Raw genomic sequence first — 21250 nt, 5'->3', positions numbered from 1 at the left:
TGCATATTGTAATAAAAATATATAAGCCTTTAATCGAATATAAACTACTATATTATAGTAGTTTTCCATAAATTAACTTACATCATCAATTAAAAACTTAAGTTTCTGTAGGTAGCTTTGTGCTGTTTTGAAACGTTCCTTTAAGGAATTTCTTGTTACCAAAGCGCGTAAGTTACGTGCTAAGTTTCCCAAACTTTCCTATAATAAAAAAGTGATTATAAAATTTTTATCTCTTTATATATTTTTTAACTATATATAATTACAATTTCACGCTGACATAGTTTTTGGCGTTCCTTATCCAATTTTGTCTTACCACTACCAGCACCTAAAGCATTTGTCTTGGTAATAGTTTGATAACGGACGCAAGTGGCTGCTAACTCTTCCAACGTTGTACGCAAACGTACTTCTGCTTTAGGGTCCTCATCTTCGATGTAATGTTTTGTTTCTTGTAAACCATCCTCCTAAAATTTATTTATAAAGCAATCTTGTTATATATATTATTTATATATTTTATATAAAATATATTATATATTTACCAATTTCTCTGTCATTTTAGATAGCATATTGCTATTGTACATTCTACGTCTTAAATCAGGTAGTGTACACCTTACATCCATGCATGGTTTATAATCCCAATAAGGTAAATAATAATGGGATTTATCGTGACTTATCGGCTTGCAAGCACTTGTAGTGCTACTAAAAGAAGTTGTATCGACAGTCTCCAGGACGCACACATCTTCACCATCGTCGGTTGCTGTTGAAAAGCTCTCATTGTGTCCATCCAAGGAGTTCCCAGCATTTCCCATACTAAGCTCGAAGAATACAGTTTTATCACTAATTTTTTTGTCCAACATTGAGGCTTCAATAATTGAACCGAATAAAAAAAATTCTTCATTTCTTGAATAGGAAGACTCTGATATGGGATAAGTTGGTTCGAGTTCAACATTTTTCTCCGTGCTTATTTCAATATTATCAGTTATTTCTGTACGTATTGCTATTAGTAGTCTTGCACGATAACTTACTCCTTCACCAAGACCAGTATTAAGATTTGAATGTTGATCCAGCAATGTATAGTCACGTGTAGAACCATAAAGATGTATAAATGAGGGACCAAATGTTGGTAAAAAACCTTTCTCTCCATCATTGGATATTTGTTTTAGATCAATGTAATGAGTACCAATTATTGAGGGTTTCATAGGATCGGCGTCACGCAGTTGTATCTGAAATAATTATGTAATAATAATTATTATTTAAATAATATGAAAAATTAAATCAGTAAACACAAATTGGGTTTTTCTGATTGGTTAATATTATTATTAAATATTGTTTTACGATCTTTAAGATTATTAAACTTTAATTCTATAGTAAACATTATCTCCATCAGATAACCAGTCCAGTTGTCTTGAGACACATATCACATATGTTATCTAACATAGGGTGCTATCACAGACCTTCTGTTGTCTCGAGAATGCGAAAAATACAAGATCTTCAGACCACTGTTCTATTTTTACTCAGTCTTTATAAAGACTAGATTGAAACTATTAGGTTGTGATGTACTGAGAATACATAATGTTTATGCTCTACGATTACCCGATCTTATTATATTAATCACAGAAATTAAGAAGAACGAAGTAGAGTAGCTTGCACTCTACTCTCTGTCATATACAAATTGTTTTGTTTTATGATTTGCATAAAATGTTAAAGATATTGACTGCCATGATATCATTCAGTCCTCTACCTTTAAATATAAAATGTTTTCTAACTAATTAAATATTTACCTTAATTCTTTGACATAAAGGTGGAAACATTTCAGTAAATACAAGTTGCTCATTCCAAATAGGTGCATATGCATTCCTCTTTACAGTGGTTTTACCCTAAAAAGTTGATGAACAAATGATAAGGAGTGATTAAATTTTATAATTATAGTTTTATTATATATTTACTAGCTTATATAAATATTTAGCTTTTAAAAATAGTAAAATATATAAAATTTTTTTAAACTACGTACTCATTATTGTCTTTATTTAGTACTAAATACAAAAGTACTATTAAAGTACTTAGCGTTAAGGCTAAGTTAAGAAGTAGTTAATGATATGAAATAAATTATATATCATAAAATAAAAAAAATTTAAAAACTAAATTTATTTAAATATAAATGTAAATATTATATTATTAATTAAGAAATTTAGGCATTTAAAATTTATATAAATAAACATACCATTAATCCTGCAAAGGAAACTTGCACATAAGGACTTACTAAGTCCTTTGATTCACCTGTGAATGCCTTTTTCACATTAGCCATTAAAGATGAGTTCATACGGGGTAAACCATCAGCTCGATATATTTTAACTATAAATTTAGCACGTTGACGTTCTATAGGCACACCATCTGGTAGCAGTAGATTACTAATGAGGGGAAGAAGAAGAGTTTATTTTGTCCTATGTTTCAACTAAGCAAAGAAAAGAACTCACGCTTCGATGTCATCGGGATCTTTTTCAGATTTTTGAGGCACCTTTACGGTATCACCTTTTCCAATAATTCCAATATCACATTTTAAATAACCTTTAGGCCCACTATAGAAATCATCAGGATCAGAGAGTAACGCCCATTTATGATAGAATTGATGATCTAGTATGGAAAGTTCACATAAGATCAAAATTTTATTATAATGTGTATGATAATATATTTATATTCAATATTATAAGTATTAAATATTTATAGTAAAAAAGATATTAACAAATTTCATGCAAAAACGAGTCAAAAATATTTTATATTTAATAGAAAAATTGTTGTTATTGAAAGTAATAATAATATAAAACTTTTATTTGGTATTTCTTTTATATATTTTACTTTTATATACAATGATATATAAATTTTTTGAAATACAAAATGTGAATGTAAAACAAACAATATATTATATACATATTACGTAGTTTAATAAATTGTTTTAAAGTGAAGCAATAGTAGCCAAAAACTAAATAAAAATAATTAATACATAATTCCATGGATTGATTTCTCAGAATAATATCTGATTTTCTATTTATTTAATTAAAATTCGACTGAATTGTATGACTACATAATTTAAATTTTTTGTATATATTATTATATTGTAGAAATCATAACTACAGAGCAATTCTTCGTAACTCTTATAAAGTTACTATAACTCTCAAACTGTTGACAACAACGTATCTTAACTTTTCATAACGACGGCTAAAATATCTCAGCAGATTGAGTCTCAAATGGTTGGGATAATAGAATTTACATAACAGTCTTATGAAGCTATATTTAAGCAAAAAATATAACGGGCAATTTTTAAAGTTCTCGAAAATCTCAATCAATGAACAAATTACTTGTTCATGGATTCATATCCATAGCACCATATAACAAAACTGGTACTACTATGAAAAGTTAGGTGATTATCGCACAGTCGGAAAGCAACTATATCTGCTTTAGAAATAGTGCTTGAATAGAACGAAATTTTTGTCTCAATATCTAATAAATGTCAGCGACTAATCGTATTGACAATTCTTTATCATAAATGATACTGGATTGATCATATCATCCGCAAATAGGCTCTCCTGAATAGACTAATATAAGAAGGGTTATTGACAAACATAAAGTAAAGTTGAGAATCAGTAATCATATGGTGAGAGCAGTTGGAATATTAGTTAGTGATAAGAAATCAAAGAATGTACTGTAGATAAGTTTAGATTCGCAATTGGCATCTTTTTAAAAGATATGCAGATATGGTAATCATACCGATTGTCTAAAAGTTGTAACCTCATAGACCGAGAGATTCGCTAACAAAAAACAGTTGGCTTAATATAAGCTAGTACAATTTCCGAATATCACAATCTTTGTGAACAGTTAGAGAAATCGGAACGGTGCAATCGAGGATTATATTGAAATATCATGTTTTATTGATAAACATCAAATATCAATAGATTTCTCTTTACTGAACTTCTAGACATAGCAATATTGACAGGAAAGAAGTAGCAGAGAAATGACTTAAAAAGATTTTGAAGTGAACATAAGTGAAGTCGGCACTAGGTACTAATGTGTAAACTGTTTGGAATCATTGAAGGTTTTACTATAGTGGTGACAAATGACTTGTGGACTAATCATGAAGATTGTAGGGTTGCTAGTATCTTATTGTTTAGACTAGACAGAAGTAAAATGAAATGCTTTACAAATTTTAGGATAACTGCAGTTCGTGTACTTGCACCGATGTTAAACAGTAGTATATTCTGACAAAGAATTGTGCAGGGATCGGCATGATGAAGAAAATTTAGAATCCATTAATCACTTTTCATATCTTCGTATGACAATATAGACGAAGCAACTTTTATGTCTTAAAGGTTGTTTCTTCATTGGACTGACAGATATAACAAATGTAAAACTTTCCGATTTGTTTAGATTTATCTGGAAATGCAAAAGGTTTAACAACAACTATACATGGGGATAACAATGACTAATGTAACTCGCCTATCCCAAGCAACTTTGAGGGCATCACCATGGAAAATAAATGTCTCTATGTGGAACTGCGTAGCGAACTCAAGATCAAACTTAATAATTCTGTTGCTTTTATGTTTCTTTTTAAAATAAAAGAAAATAGTAATAATAATAAAGGTAGTATGTATTAATATTCTAAAGTATTTTCTATATTATTTGCTGTTGTATAACAACAGATATGTCTCGGTGCAAGTGCTGATAGTTTCATCAATACGCGCTATTTCAATCTAACCTTACTTAACTACTGATAAAGCAAGAATTTTGTTGAGGATTTTTGTTTCTATTAGAAATAAAATAAAACAATAAAAATAAAGGTAGTAAGCATTAATATTCTTTAGTATTTCCTATATTACTTGTTGTTGTATAGAACACTTTGTTGCTTAGAACACTTTGAACTAAATGTGCTTTAGAAACTTTAAACAAATTTTTAATTGAGAATTCTATTTCCCACAATTTATTACTGAATCATACCACTTAAGAACATGAAAAATTAAATAAAATTTTCTTTTGATATTAGTCTAAAGCACTTAACTTAGTAATTGAAATTATAGATACACATTTAAACTGTTATCCTTTATCCTTTTTGCAAATTCAAAGCCAAGAAGATATAATAAGCAATTAAAGTTTGTTTCCTTTCATATTTTCCCACCCTATTGTAAAATTGAAAAACATTAAACATCATAAAGCAATTTAATATAAACCTAAAAATACCATTCCTTCAATTAATATCATTTTAAACACAACTCGCTACAGATTACACTTACTTCACCATGAATACAGTCAATTTAAATGTAAAAATCAATTACAATCTTAATTAACATTACTGTTTACACTTTACCTTTTCAGAATCAGTTTCTGGTTCAAGGAGTTTAGAAGGTAATTTCTTTTTTTTTTTGTTTTTTTTTTATTTGGTATGTGAAAGGGCAAGTATCATGGAATTAGTGTTTTAAATCAAAAAACAAACATCTCATGTGCTCCTTGGAGAAAAAACATTAAGCGAAAAGTTATGTTTTTATTTAAAACTTAACAAATAAAAAATTACAAAAAAAAAAATAAAGGCAAGAGCAGGCAAATATGTTAGCATGAAGAGCAGGAAGAATGAATATATATACAAAAAATTTTTCAAATACAATTTTTAACAATAAAATATGCTGGGTATGTGAGATTATTTCTTTTAGCAATGAAATTCAAAATACCATATGCACACACACTCTTACAAAATATGTCAGGCGTAAAGAAAATTACATTCAGCCGAAAAGTAGACAACAAAATGTGTAAGAAAAAATTTTTAAGATAAAATTTAAGTTGAAGTAACTAAATGTGATGTTTCAAAGGACATTAGAATTCCTAAGGAAGAAGACGGTATTGCTATAGGTATGCTTGTAAATGTTAGTTAGTATTTTTGGGAATGCATATAATTGTAAATATGTGTGAATAATATACATATGTTTTAATGTGATGTGCTATTTATATATATATATCTGTGTGTGTATGTATGATTGTTGTTTACCTTTATGATTCCAAACAGTAGCAACATCCAATTTGAAGTTACCAATAAGTTTGTTAGGACGTAGGACACTGCGACTTTGTAGCACCTTTGGTGTTATTTTTCATGAATTTTTTATTATGTTTGGTTTTTATTGAATTTCGAATTAATATGTTATTATTGCCATGGTGTTTACATGTGTTTGTAGGTTTGTGTGTGTAAAATGCGGGCAAGGTTGGCATATTAAGTATATAATAGAATTTTGATTTTGGAAAGTTGTAAAATATTTTATTTTTGTTTTTGTTTATTTAAAGTTTTGAATTGAATTTTTTAGAATATCAAAAGTAAATAAATAGAGTAAAAAACGTATTTGAATGAAAAACAAGAAGAAATAAACCAGAAAGAAAGAAAAGAAAGAGAGTAGAAACATCATTACAATCAAATATATTAAAGTTCAATAAATAGAAGTTTGGCAAATTCAATGAAGATGGAAATTTTCAATTTACATTGATGATCTTTAAAGTTTCTTGTTTTTTTTTTTTGTAATTCAAGAGATATGCTTTAAGTAGTAATTAAATAAAATGACATAAAATTCTGTTCAGTAGTTAAACTTTCAACATAACATATGCATTACATACATACATTAAACATATATTGATAACATTTATAAAAAAAAGAGCATAACGATATTAATTGTAATTATTTAAGTACCAGGCGCATCATAGACGGTTGATAAGTCTATTTTAAATGAACCCACAAGCGTACCAGAACGTAGAAACTTCCTTGATTGTATGACCTGATATGTTCATTAAGTTAAGGGTAATAATAAAAATTTTTTAATATTTCATAATTTGTTAATATAAGTATTTGTTTCTAACTTTTTGAAATAAATGTGTGATTTATGTGGAAATTTTAATTAAACAAAATTTAAACGACAATAAATTACTTGATTTTATAAAGATTTAAAATATTTCTTAAGAATAATAAATCGATATAAGACAGATAATATAAAAGACCATTTTAAAAACCATGTGACATCAGTTAACATTTATATAGAAACCCATGATTTTTTGTAAGAAAACACCTTCAAGCAGTATGTGTTAGAATATTATGACAATATGACTTTTAGTTAATAAATCAGAATGGTTTTTTGACATCGATTGGATGGTTTAAGTGAAGGCAGAGTTCCAACAGTAGTCCAATTACCATTTTGTTATAACAGACTTTGATATGCGACTCCAAGTAAAGACTTTATTTTAAGAATTCATATTTATGATGTCCGGTAAACAAATTAGTCCGTAGACAACTGCAGTGGAATGTATCAATCTTCTCAGACCTACATGTCAGCAAACCAATATTCAGCTATTTCTTTTACAACATCTTTCTTCTAACTGCTGCAGTTCTGATTGTACAAAATCTGGAATTTTCTACAGTGACTACAGTAGAAGTTCTGCGATAAAGTCAATCTGCTAAAGGAGTTGAAAGCCCTATCTCATACAGCTCACAATATAAACGGTTGTTTGAAAAGTTTTGAAAGTAAATGTGAAATAGTCTGAATTTTTTAATAAAATTAGTCAAAATAGTCTACCGCAACTTCAACACAATTATTCTAGGGTTGCTTTAATAATTTTATACCATGTCTGTAATGATTTTTCGGAAGCTTTGCAATATACTGTTCCACCCTTTCCATGAAGGAATAGCTTCAAATTTTTGAAGAAGAAAAAGCTAGACGGATCCAGATCTGGGAAATATGGTGTGTGTTCAAGCAATTTGTATAAATTTTTTTGCCGATGTTTCTGACTTTATCTGCTTAGAGCTGAATAATTAGCTTCAGACCACTACAAAGGTTTTTTAGTTTAGGATCATGATGGTAGATTCAGGTCTCATCCATAGTTATAAAACGACGAACAAAATTAATTTTATTTTGCTTAAAATTATGCAGGTTACGACGAATAATTTCTTTTCAATTCAATTTTTATTGAATTTTTAATGAATGCGGTACTAACTTTCTGAATAGCTTCTACATACGTAACTCTTTTTTAGAAATATAGACTAGTCGTTCGTCTGAAACTCCCATGGTATCAGCAATTTTGAGCTTATTCAAACTTGTATCTCTACGAATAATGTCGTGGACTTTGTCAATGTTTTATGGTGATGTTGCACTTTTTGGACGCTCACTAGGTGGTTCATTTTTAATAGTTGTATGCACAGGTTTAAACTTTATAATCCATCGATGAATAGTTGGAAATGAAGTTGGAAATGAATTTATGTTACTGATAAACTTTCTAAAACTTTATCACTGAGCAATATTAGGGTCTATTTTAAGAAATCACTGGTACGTCAGCTTTAAATGGGTTGTAAAAAGAATTGAATTCACAGATCGAAATTATCATCTGTGTATTCAGATAAAAGATGAAATGTCAAAATGGCGTGTATATAAGTCAACCTGTATATAAAGTATTGGATGAAGTGTTATCAGTATTGTATTGAATTCAATAGTGTTTAGTTCAAAAGTTAGAAAATAAATGTTGAACATTTTAAAATATGTTATCATTATTCGATTGTTTTATCAAAAATTCCAGATATTATGTATATTATATATTGAGGTATATTGATTTATAACTCTTTTCTAAAACAAAATTCTAATTTAATATCTAAAGTTCAATTCAATGCTCTAAGGATTTTTAACGTAACAGTGATTTAAATAGAACGGAAAGAGACATTTTGTTAAAAAATGAATACAAGAGGTAAAAAATATAATTGATATTTTTTTTCTTTATCTCTCTCCATAGCCAAAGTAATACTTCCTTTTGAAGTCAATAAAAAAAAATAAATTTATATTAATTTTTATATTCCTAGACAATTTTTGTGTAAACTATTAACTTTTATCATATTATTAAGGTGTTTTCATTATTTTTATTACTAATTTTTCTAAAAATAAGTAATTCATTTAGAAATTCATTAAGAAATTAATTTTAATTTCTTGATAATAAGAAATTTAAAATTTTAGGTATTATGACAAAAAAACTATCTTCAAATAGAAATGTAATTAATAGGCATTGTACAATTTTTACCTACATATTTTTTAATAACCGACTTTTTAGTTTGGAGAAATTAAAAGCCTTTTTTCAACCTTTGAACTATGTTGTCAATTTTTCCATCAAAGATTACGTTTTCAAGGTAAAGCACTTCTACTCGTATGTGTAAGAAGATTATTGACGATTATTATAGCTAATCGTTGATTACTCAAACCATTAAGTTTTCTTCTTTTGTAAATGAAACAAAACACAATTCAGTAATTGTGCTTGGCAGGTGACTAATTAATTTAATAATTATAACTTGAAATCAAATATCCTTCCGCATATACAATTCCCAGTCACGTTTGCAATAGTTGAGTTATCAGAAAATGAGAAAAGGTAGCTGTACTGGGAGCAAAACTTATTGATTTATGCGTTTAACTAATTTGTTGAAGATTTTTATAATGAAGTTGATGGCTTTCTTTCAAAGAATAGAAAATGTCATTTAAAAAGTTTGTGGCGATAAATAAATAAAAGCAATTAAGGACTTGGCCTTTACTAATTAGTTAAGCCAGAAGTTAAGTTTTGTTTTCCCAGAACTTGTAACTTTTCAAGCTGTTCGATTGAGTTACCTATACAATATTTATGCTTTAAATTAGTGGCTTTCTTGGAATTTTTATTAAAATTATATTTACTTAAAAATTTGATACAGTTCAAAGTGATGTTAAAGTATACATTTGCTTTTATTTACGAAGTTGTGATTTTATAATTAAGAATTTGAAAAGTTTGCGGCTTATGATATTATCAGTCAAATTCTATTTACTTAGGGACCTGCCATTATTTCGCAATAGTTTTTTTTTTAAATGTTAACATTTAATCCTTCCTGTATTGTCTTGTGCCATTATTAACTAATTTTATGCCGTAATGTCTGCAAGCAGCATCCCTAATCGACACCAGTAAAAACAGACTAAAACACAAACTTTTGTCGGTTATAAGCTCATTCAGGTGTCTCCTTGCCTAAGGACACATTTGTTTAAATGTGTGTGCGTGTGGAGGTGTGGTTGTGTACATTTAAACTGCTGAAGTAATTTACCAAAATATACCAAGTTGGAGCTCCACTTTTGTAATTTGTTTTAATTGAATAATTACAATGTTTGTGGATAATTAGTTTCATTTCGCAAACAAACTTACTTACCGACAACGTTATAATTTTATCGAATAACATGACTGGTGGCATATGGAAATCAAAAACAAAATACTGTAAATATAAATTTTTATTAGTGACATTAAGATTTGTTGCTTAGGTAATAAATAGGCAATCTTAAATTACCTCATTATAGTAAGGACAATTTGTGCTCTCCTTCACACTTGTGTATTTTTTTTGATCTCCGACTTGTATGCAAACTACAGGATCCATATTTAAGCCTGGTAATTGTCGTGCTTCAATTATTGTGATGCATACTTGAAAATCTTGAGATTTCAAATGGTCCGCTGTGCGTGTCATTGCCTTAATCCTTTTCAAATGAAATGATACGAAAAAGATTAAATATTTTTGGCAATTCCAATGAAAGCATTGGTACTTCAATTTACATTTTGCCTTGATCGAAATGTTGCAACTCTTCCATATCACTTGATTGATTCGATTGTTCACTGTCAACTGCACCAGGTGTACCACTTAATAGTTGACGTTGTTGTTGGGCATCATCAGTTTCACCTTCAGTGGCAGTTGTCGTTGCCAGTGTGCCGTCAGTTTCGAATATTAATGGAGATCTATTTACACAAAAGGACATAAAATTCCAAAAAGTTATACATAAATTTACGAATTTGCACGTGCATTAAGGCAAATGTAAGGCAAGAAAATTTATATTATGCATTAATGGAATATTGAAGGAAAGATTGGTCCGCAAAATAAACAAATATAAAATATATATAAGTATGCAAAAATTTATATGTTGCTCATAGATTTATGTCCTTTTACAAAGGTTTATGAGAATAAAACTTCGTTTAAAAGTTTGAGAATTGCACGCTTATGTCAGCACTAATGGGTTAATATTATTCTATAAATCTAATATAAATTAGTTTTGTCTAATAAGGTGCACAATTAATATAAATCAGATAAAAATTTAGCTTTCCAAATAACAGTTTCTTATCTCAAGTCCTGTTGTACTTATATTTTATAATTCATAATTTGCAATTTATGCTGTCGTACATAAGTTGTCTGCAAATTAATCCTGTTGAAAATAATGAAATGCGAATTTTTGCAAATGCGGATTAGAAGTTCTTAGTCCTACTTTTTGTCGTTAAGATATAAAATGTCATCCTTAAGGTTGTTATTATATATTTTTTGGTAACAACTTTTGTGACATTAATTTAAATTATATTTTTTTATGCTTACAAGCAAAATTCTGTTAAGGATTTTATGACGTATGGCAATATACATTAAATGTACTCTTATTTCTCATTACAAGGACTATAAGGATGTGTATGTAAGTTCTGTTGATTATTTTGTGTTTTGAATTGTCTTAAATCATTAGACAAATATTTGGATTCGGTAGTTGATTTTGATGTTATTGGTTATTGGATATCATCTCATTATTATTTTTGTTCTTAAAGTACTTAAAAGATATCCGTAATTGCTTTTTGTGTTGTTGTTTCTTTTTCAACAATTTTCGAATATGTGTTTTTTGGATATTAAATATATTAAATTTAACAGTGGTTAAATGAGTAAGAAGTTTGTTTAATTTCTATATATGTAACTTTCGCTTAATTACGAAAAAAACTTAAATAAATATAACAATTAAAAGAATAAATATAAGAAATTAAATACCCCAAATAAAATTCATTATTATCAAAATTCTGAAAAAAAAATTAACGTTTTAATTTATGAATTTTAAAGAAATTCTAAGAAGTTAGTATATTTTAGGCTCTTCTTACAACAATTACGATTTTCAACATAATTTATTATATGAGATTAGATAATTATATTATATTCTTATTATTATATAATTAAAAGAGGGTAGAAGAATAATTACTTTAAACACAATTAAATTAAAAAGTAAAATAATTCTCTTCTAATACCTTAAATTGGTTTATTACTACAAACGCCTTATGTTCTCGATGAAATATGGTAAGGCTACCGTTACTGACATAGAATTTATTTACTTTTATACGACTCTGCTACTATGGTTAATAGATTTTTATCATATGTAAGGACATTATTTACTAATGGATATGGATGTTCTATACATACAGTAGGGGGGTTAGCGGATAGATCCTAATGATAATATAATTTACTGCCAAGAGAATATAGTTCATACCACTTCTTGGCACAATCATGGGTAAGCTTTTGATGAATATAGTAAAATCCGAAATTTAGTTACATTCATAAGATTAATTAAATTGTGGAATAGTGTACTTAAACTAAAAATTTTTTCAACTAAGATGTAATCTTTGTTATCTTTACTCTTTGGGCTATTTAAATTTGGAAAAGGTATTCACTGAAACCGAGAAGATTCTATAATAATATTAGTCTATAATACATCTTAAGTTGTATCCCTTCTTTATATCCCTTCTTTATCTACTTTTATTCTTTATTTATATATCTACTTCGTAAGTGAATGGAATAATAGAAATAACTTTAAGTACACAAATGTGTCAAATCCAATGCTTCAGTCTATTGACCTGGATTTAACACAGCGATTCCAATGGGAATTTCTTTCATAGTTTTTTCGGTAAACTGTATGACATTAAAAACTGTATAGTTAAAAGCCTATATGGCCGATTTTTAAGCGTTAATATTATTCTATATTCAGATAGTCAGGCAGTTAAAAAATTGATTCAACCTAGATCAATGAACCCTAGTTGGTCATAAACTGTTAAAATCACATATCTGGGTTATCTACTAAATATAAACTAAAATTTGTCTGCATACCTGATTATAAGAAATTCGATTTAAACGAAACTGCTGATAAGCTTACGGAAAAGAATCAACCTTCTTCTTTGTGATGTGATGTTTTTTGCAGAATATCCACTTGTCAGATTGATTCAATAATTGGAAACATCGAATAGCAAACAACTAATTTGAGCGAACAACAAAACTTCTAAGTTTTTTCCAATTCTAAGCTAAGATTAAACACTGATCACATTGATTTTCTAGTAACTGTGAAAGATGGACTTAATGGACACTGACACCTGCAGATCCTGTGAGGATTGAAACTTCTTCCTCATAAGATGGGTCTGAAAATAAGTCTAGTACCTTTATTCGACTTCTATTGAACAAAATGTTGTTCAGAATATAGAAGAGTTATAGTACAATATAAGATCTATTGTACTATAACTCTTAGGGCGCTTAGTATGATAGTATAATAATGTATGTATAATTTCTTTTTTAATAATATGTATAATAATTATATATAATTATATAATAATAATATATAATACATAGTAACACATAATAATAATATATACCAATACAATAAAAATATTATAATAATATCACTTAGTAAACATTTATACTGAATACATAAATAAATTTACGTATGTTAATATAAATAATTTTTAACATAATTGTTTTGGGTTTTTTTTTGTTAAAAATTTGTTTAATTTAGTATTTATTTACTTAATATTTGTCAAAATTAATTAATATAAATTGTTTCTATTTTTTTTTTAATTTCTACTTGTAAGTAGGATTTTACTGTATTTATATTTTTTGAGAGATAAAAAATGGTTTATTTAATTTATTTTTTAAACAAATAAACATTAAATAAGTTTTTTTTTTAATTTATATCTTTGGAGTGTAAAATTTAGCTTAATTATTTAAATTCTTTTTTAAATAAATAAGCATCTTATATAATAAATATACATATATAAAAAAATCATTTAAGTAAACCATTTTGTTATTCGTTAAAAAATTAAAATAATAAAGTTAACTATTTTATAGCTTCAAATAAAGGTAAAAGGTATTTCTTTTTGAAATTACCCACAATAAAATGAAATGTTTACAAACGCCCCATCATTTACAAAAGTTTACCATCAACTATATTTTAACGCTTGCAAATGTAGGAGGAACTCGACATGCGATTAAAATGCATCTAAAGGACATTTAAGTAAACGCGCTTGCTGTGGTGTGTAATTAAGGCTGAAATGCATAAAGCATGTAGCATAAGCGGCAAGGAGTTTTAAAGGTGGTACCAGTGCAATTTGAGGAAAAGTATTTCAATTATTTAGTAGCTCAAACCATAATTTTATATTCGCTTCAACAAATCGATTTAAAAGAGATATTTAGTTTCAGGACGCTTTACACTTTTTTCCAATAAAAATATTACTTCTTATTGATATAAAAAATTAATTTAAAAATATTCATTATTATAAAATATATAAAATTTATTAAATTTACAGTTTTCATTAAATTTTTCTTAATAATTCTGATGAACTAAATATAGTCACTCATACGCCCCGTTAACCTACATAAAAACCTATAATATGGTTATTGTTATTCTAAGTTAATTGTGAGTCTCTGTCGCTATTTGTTTCTCTTTAATAATTATGATAATTAACAGTCTTAAATAAATTTCTAATTATTTTTTAAATTATATATTGAAATGAATTTTATTATAATGGATAACGCTATCCATTTTGTGGTTCATATTTGGCAGCACTGTTTCAGCGACATATCTTACACAAAAGTGACATTATGCATTTATCTTAAGGTTTGCTGTTTTATAAAACAAAATGTTTTATAATGGCTAACGGTGTTAGAATTGTAAAAACTTAGTGAAAAAAATAGGGAAATTTCTAGTATAGAATTTTGTTCAGTAATCAGACTCATCATTTTTTGCAACTAAATGTTAAAAGTCTAAGATATCTGTATTTGGTGTTTAGTCTGGAGATGTAATATACTTGCATTATAGATGTAAAAGAACGATGGTTTCAACAGAATGGTTCTACAGGTCACACAATATCTACTGTTTACACTTTGCATTGAAAGAAATTTTATGAAGATTTTTAAATTATTGAGGTTTTTCGACCTCAATAATTGAGGTCTTCAATATTTCTATTGAAAATATGATAATATTGAAGCTTTGCTATACTAAACTGAGACTGTTTGGATACATCATTTTTACGACTTTTGGTGCTTTTTAAGTGAGAGATTTTTCCATGATGTTTTTTTATTTTATATGTCTCAGTTAACATTGGAAATAAATCCCACTCTCATATTATATTTACCAATCCTTAGACTATCTAAGGTAAGCTAAGTAAACAAAGTGGTAGTGTACAAAGAGGGTATCAAAACATAATTTTGAATAAACCGACATTTATATTAGTTTTTATTTAAACACATATTAATATTTTGAGATTTTTCTACATTTGTACTTTAATCGTATCATATTAATATACATTAGTAAAATCTGAATAAAACTTGATTACTTTTAATATAAAATCCAAATATGAATGTTTGTAATAATTTATTCAATTTATTTAAATAATTATTGTGTTGATAATTATTGTTCTTTTTTTTGAATTTTTTATATAAATTATGTATAATATTAAAATTTCCTAATATGAGATAAAGTAATACAACAGCTTAATTCTCACGGTTCTTAAATTTCAGCAACGAATTTCATAATTCGTTGTTATAATTTCATAAAATTGAAATATATTTATTTTGTATATTTGCTATGTAGAAAAATAAGTACATTAATATTACAAAATATAAATATTTAACAAACATCTGCATATTTCATATCAGCATCATGAAATTATTTCGACTTATTTTCATTAAAAACTGGCTGATGCTGATGTACGTTACTCAAATTTTCGTAGAATCCTGACATGCCGGAATGAGATTTAATGTCAAAATCACAGTTGCATTTAAAGGCTTTAAAACATTTTCAAGACAACTCAAAAGAAAAGAAAATTACTTAAAATATTGTAAATATTTTTCGTTATAGCATTTTTACCTATTATTTAAGATAATATTTTTATTTCAAAAAAATATTTTTATAAAATAGATTCACCCAAAAAAAAATGTGTAGCCTAGCAAATCACACAGATTTTTTTTTGTTGATATACAGACGTCTTCAGGCATAATGTATTTTCAACTCAATAGAGAATTTTGTATACAAATATGTATCTATATCTACTATTGCATAAGAATTTATCTAATAAATGTACTTACAGAAATAATTTTTTTTTTTGGCAAGATATTATGGAACAGTTAAATACAAAGTGCTATCTACTGAAATAAATACAGAAAAATAATTTCATATTTTTATACTTGAAAATAATTTCTAGGAAGGATGTTAAAATCTTTTTTAAGCTTTTGTCACTTTTTTTTGCAAACGTAAATGTTTTCTAGCTTCAACTCAAAAATTTAATTAAAATTATTACCAAAAAATGCCACTCAAAAATATAAGAAAAAAAAATGAGACAGTTTTGTTTGCTATATTCTGAACAGTATTTGCATTTAATAAGGATTAAGAAAACATTTTGTTTTGTTGTGAACGCGAAACGTAAAGATGCTGCAGGACATACACAAATATAATCCTTACTCCAACAATTTTGGTGGTAGCAACAGCTTCCAGGTTGCAAGGTTATATCTGATCAAGTAATATTATAGGTTCATTTCGTATTGCGGTTAAAACGAGGGTATGTCAAGCCGTCAAAATAGAGGTTAAAATACAAAGTCTTAAGTAATTGAAAAGTTTGGCTTTTGAGTAAGAAAACAATGAATTTAAATTCATATCCATACATAAAAAAATGAAGTGTCGACTTTCCAAGTTAACAGTTGCTGGCTTATGATAACCCCTTTTCCCCTGCCAACACAGTTGAAGCACGTACGGTGCCAGTATTTAATGATGTGGTTGCATAAATTGAAGGCATTTCTACGTGCCAAAAAATTCCTCACCAACATTCAAATAATGAGCTGCCCTACTAGTCAAACTAAGCTAAACACTGGTTTTTGGCTTGACTGAAATGCAATGTTTCAAAAATATTTCACTCTGAAATTTTTTCTTTATTTTATGAAATATTTACAAGCAACGTGTGACTGAAAATATGTGTGCACTTGTATCCACATACTTGACTTTGGCATCTGAAACGTGAAAAACAATGTTTGTAGATACTTCAACGCTGTCGTACAAGGATCGAAAGCACTCTCAAAAGTGTGTTTGATACTACAAGCTACTGGGGTTTGTGAAACTGAGAATCAAATACAACGAAATAGAAAAACAATCTAAAATAATTCTTTCTATAAAAAAAAAACAGAAATTTGGAATTTAATATTTAATATAATATGTAGTTAAATATTTGTAAAATAACTGCTTTGTTTCTTTATACTTTTTCTATAATCCTTTTTGTTGAAAGTAATTTTGTGAAATGTTTCTGTAACCTCAAATAAAGATAACTAGAATTTTAAAATATTGAAGCTCAAGCTGTACAAAAGGTAGTTAAGGAAGTAAGCGAGTAATAAGCTAGAGATACATAGCACACAAAAAAAAATTTTTTCAAAAGAATATTTGATTATACAAAGTTAAATAGTCATCTATTAACCACAGATATGCATGCCCTATCTATGCGGTAAGGAAGAAGTTAACAATGGATATTATTATCGTCAAATAGAAATTTATATACATTGCTTGCCGATTCAAATCATTATTTAGTTTTAAATACTAATGATTGAAAAATAAATAGAAGCTACTAAAATTAAATATAAAAGCAAACTTATGAATATTAATAATGATATAAATGAAAGCCTAAAAGAAGTGGTTAAGATGTTTACCAATCGCCAGAAAATGTTAAGAAATACAGAAATTATGCTATACACATACATAAGATAATAGGTTAGGTTAGATTAACACTTACACTTGAAGATAACTACAGCTCTTGTTAAATGATTTGTGTTTTATAAATGGAATTAAGTAAATCCGATAAATTTTTTTCATAACTCCTTATAGGCCAATAAAAAAGAATGTCTCAGATATAAGAGCAGCTTCCTCTATAGTTTTAAACAAAAACAAAAACGGATTGAAGATTCCATGCCCACTTCAGCACAACAACTCTTGCACAGTACTAGTAATAGAGTAATAGTACATCATCCGTAAGCACACGCAGTGCTGGTTTGCTGAAACCTGAAATAGATCTCGTTCTTTTCTTCATAGTCATGTATCTTACTAAAGGTAATATGAGATAAATTCATCTGTGCTATGAAAATACTTTTTACATTGGTATTTGGATTGAGGTATCAATCACATTTATGTCCATTTCGAAATTTGTTCAGGCCATATTGTCTAGTTTGTTCTCTTCATATCTCTATCCAGGAATATAGAAATAAGCGACCTTGTGATACTCAATGTCCAATAAAGACATGCTATATTTCATTACAATTTTTGAATATGATAGCACTGAATTGAATTGACAAGAATGTCAACAAGATGGTGCGATTGGAAGGTCGAATCGTACTAGTTTGTTTTAATCTGAATATTTTTTTAATTGCATATATTTCAGTTTGCAAAACACAACAAGAATTTATATAGACGGTTTGATTGCCTTACCTGTATGTGTCTTGAGTAAAAACTTGCTATCATATTCCTCTCCATCTTTAAGTTATCCATGTAGTGGGTAACTTTAAAGCCTTTTTGACACAGATATCAACTTATAACTTTCACTGGTTGGATATGTAGTTGAAATTCTATTTTCGAAGTACATAATTGTTGTGATATAATCCGTAAATTCTACTAAATAAACTCTGTTCATACTACTACCTATCTTGCATTTTAAATTGAAAATAGTATTGTGTCAATAGTACATTGACTTTTACACTTCCAATTACAGTTCCTGAGATGCTCAGTCCAGCTAGTATCTGAACTTTTTAAAAGCAATATTATAAATAAAGTAATATAATCCTAAAAAAAATTTTTATTTTTTGATAATACAAAGTATTTATATTTATATATTTATATTAATCTTTATATTATTATATATTATTAAAATAAAATGCACATTGTAAAGAATATATATAAATATTCTTATATATATATAAGAAAGAAAGAATGTAAAGAATATATATAAATATTCTTTACAATGTGCATATACATATATTTTATATTTTTCGAAAACTATTTCATTTATTCTATATTGGAAAACACATATATTACGTTTAAAATACGCAAAGTTTTGGATAAATATTTTAAATGGATCCTCTGTATTAGGAGTTTGTACATCAACACCTGAGTTCATGTCTGAGACTCAAAAACTTAGAGTCTAATTTAAAAGCCATCTATCTACAGACAGGGAGATAGAGAGAGATTTCTGTATTATGTATGTAAAAGGTATAACAATTTAGTACTACAATCGGAACTTAACTTATTTAAAACTAAATAATTTATATAAATTTTTTGGTCATTAAAACAATGTAAAATTTTAATTCAACCCATGTAAAAAAAACTATAAATTTTGAAGATATAATTAAATTACCAAATATATAAACTAAAATCATATTATTTAAAAAAACTACTGATTTTATATAATAAAGTGCTCTAGGTATGCTTCAAATTATTCGAAATGTTGAACAAGCAAATGAAAGCTAATAAATTCACAAGAAGCTTACTAGAAGAGGTCATACAAGTAATAAATATACTAGACTAAAACACTTTAATGCTTTTGTCTGGAAAATTTGCAATTTTAATAATGACCAGAGCCATAGAAATACAGTCGTCCTCATGGCCTGCACACGACTGTGAAAATAATTGCTAAAATAAAACTCATACGCCCCATTGTGCCATTTGATAGGGAGAAGTCATACACAATTAAAGTTGTTGCAACAGATGCTACGAATGACTTGAAGACAATTCCAATGTCATTCAATTAAAAATGAATAGAATTTTGTTATTAGAAAATTCAATTATTATTTTATACAAAGAGAGATTATTGTGAGAAACGGAAATTCCAAATAGAAATTATTAACTGTTATGAAAGTATTGACTGTAACCCAAGGTAACTGAGTGCATCCATGAATGGAAAAAAAATGTTCAACCTGTGTGCATTGATTGATGTTTAACTTCTAAAAATACACAGAAAAAATGTATGTACACGTAATGTACCAGATACAGCATGGCGGCAAATGGCTAAAATTACTATACACATATCTGTAGTTGCGTCGAGATATTGTATCTTGTCCTACGTACTCATAGCTACATGTTCATTTTTATTAACCATATCAAGTGCACATGTGTTCACAGTCTCATACGTTTGTATAAAAAAATATATAAAAAAAACTTTCTTTATTTATGTTCGGTATGTTTTTATAGCATGCGGTGAGCGTTACTTGTCACTTTTAACGCCTATAAATTACTGTTTGGGGTCAAAAAATAATTTATAGTAAATATAGCAACTAATTGCGGAAAGCTACTATCAATACGAAATTTTTTGTTATTTAAAAGGAATTTTATTGAAATCAACTATTTAATTTTTTAACATATTTATGAAACAAAGTTAATTTACTTTAATTAGTTTGAAAGTTAAGGGTTAACCGAGTCTATATATTATTAATAAAATGCTTGTTGTTTTTATTAATTTCACAGATATTGAATTATTACAGTCGCAAAAAGTTAAAAACGTGGAAAATTTGTATTATTACTTAATTATAATCTATACACACATATATATGTATATATTTATATACTTGATAAAAAAACATATATGGATATTTTTATTTCTCGCCCTGTCCATAAAATAATAAAAGCGAAATTATATGCATATAATTATTTATGCACTTGAGATAAACAACGTGTATGGATATATTTATTTCTTGTGCTATTTATTCCTTTTCATATAGGATATTATTATCTCTATTTATAATATAACAATTACAAACTTATAAAATAAGAATATATATAGTTCAATATATGTGTTATAGCTAATATTTTTATTAGCATAAAAACTTCCTTTAAATATCCTTTAAAACGATTTAAGTGCTAATGTGATATGTAAATTTTAATATATTTACAGTTCTAAACATTAAAAAAGGATATTATTTTTCCATGATTTATTGTCTAATTAAACTCACACGGAGGGATGCATTTTCAATATTTTCAACACGCATAGTCTCAAAAAAACCCATTCAAAAAACTCTTCAGTTACTAATATCCTTAAAATGACAAATTCCAATAATCCCTCACACATTACTTTTAATTCGTTAAACATCATTTTATTTGGTGCTTAACATCCTTCTATTGAC

General features: G+C 27.2%; 1 protein-coding gene across 1 annotated transcript in view; it reads right to left on the bottom strand.

Annotated features, from left to right (window-relative positions):
* LOC119670147 (otoferlin-like) overlaps window positions 1-21250 on the bottom strand; it is a 55172-nt gene that overhangs the window by 4634 nt on the left and 29288 nt on the right. The window contains exons 7-16 of the mRNA XM_038080291.1: window positions 10606-10785; window positions 10346-10529; window positions 10211-10273; window positions 6710-6794; window positions 2472-2628; window positions 2219-2405; window positions 1779-1874; window positions 537-1220; window positions 264-461; window positions 82-198 (exon numbers count right to left, since the gene is read on the bottom strand). Coding sequence (XP_037936219.1) covers window positions 82-198; window positions 264-461; window positions 537-1220; window positions 1779-1874; window positions 2219-2405; window positions 2472-2628; window positions 6710-6794; window positions 10211-10273; window positions 10346-10529; window positions 10606-10785 — 1951 coding nt within the window. The remainder of the gene's footprint in view (window positions 1-81; window positions 199-263; window positions 462-536; window positions 1221-1778; window positions 1875-2218; window positions 2406-2471; window positions 2629-6709; window positions 6795-10210; window positions 10274-10345; window positions 10530-10605; window positions 10786-21250) is intronic.

Source organism: Teleopsis dalmanni, chromosome 1, assembly GCF_002237135.1.
Source record: "Teleopsis dalmanni isolate 2A chromosome 1, ASM223713v2, whole genome shotgun sequence".
Classification (NCBI taxonomy): Eukaryota; Metazoa; Arthropoda; class Insecta; order Diptera; family Diopsidae; genus Teleopsis; species Teleopsis dalmanni.
Note: the sequence above shows the minus strand (reverse complement) of the source record. Positions and strands in the feature narration are given on the sequence as shown.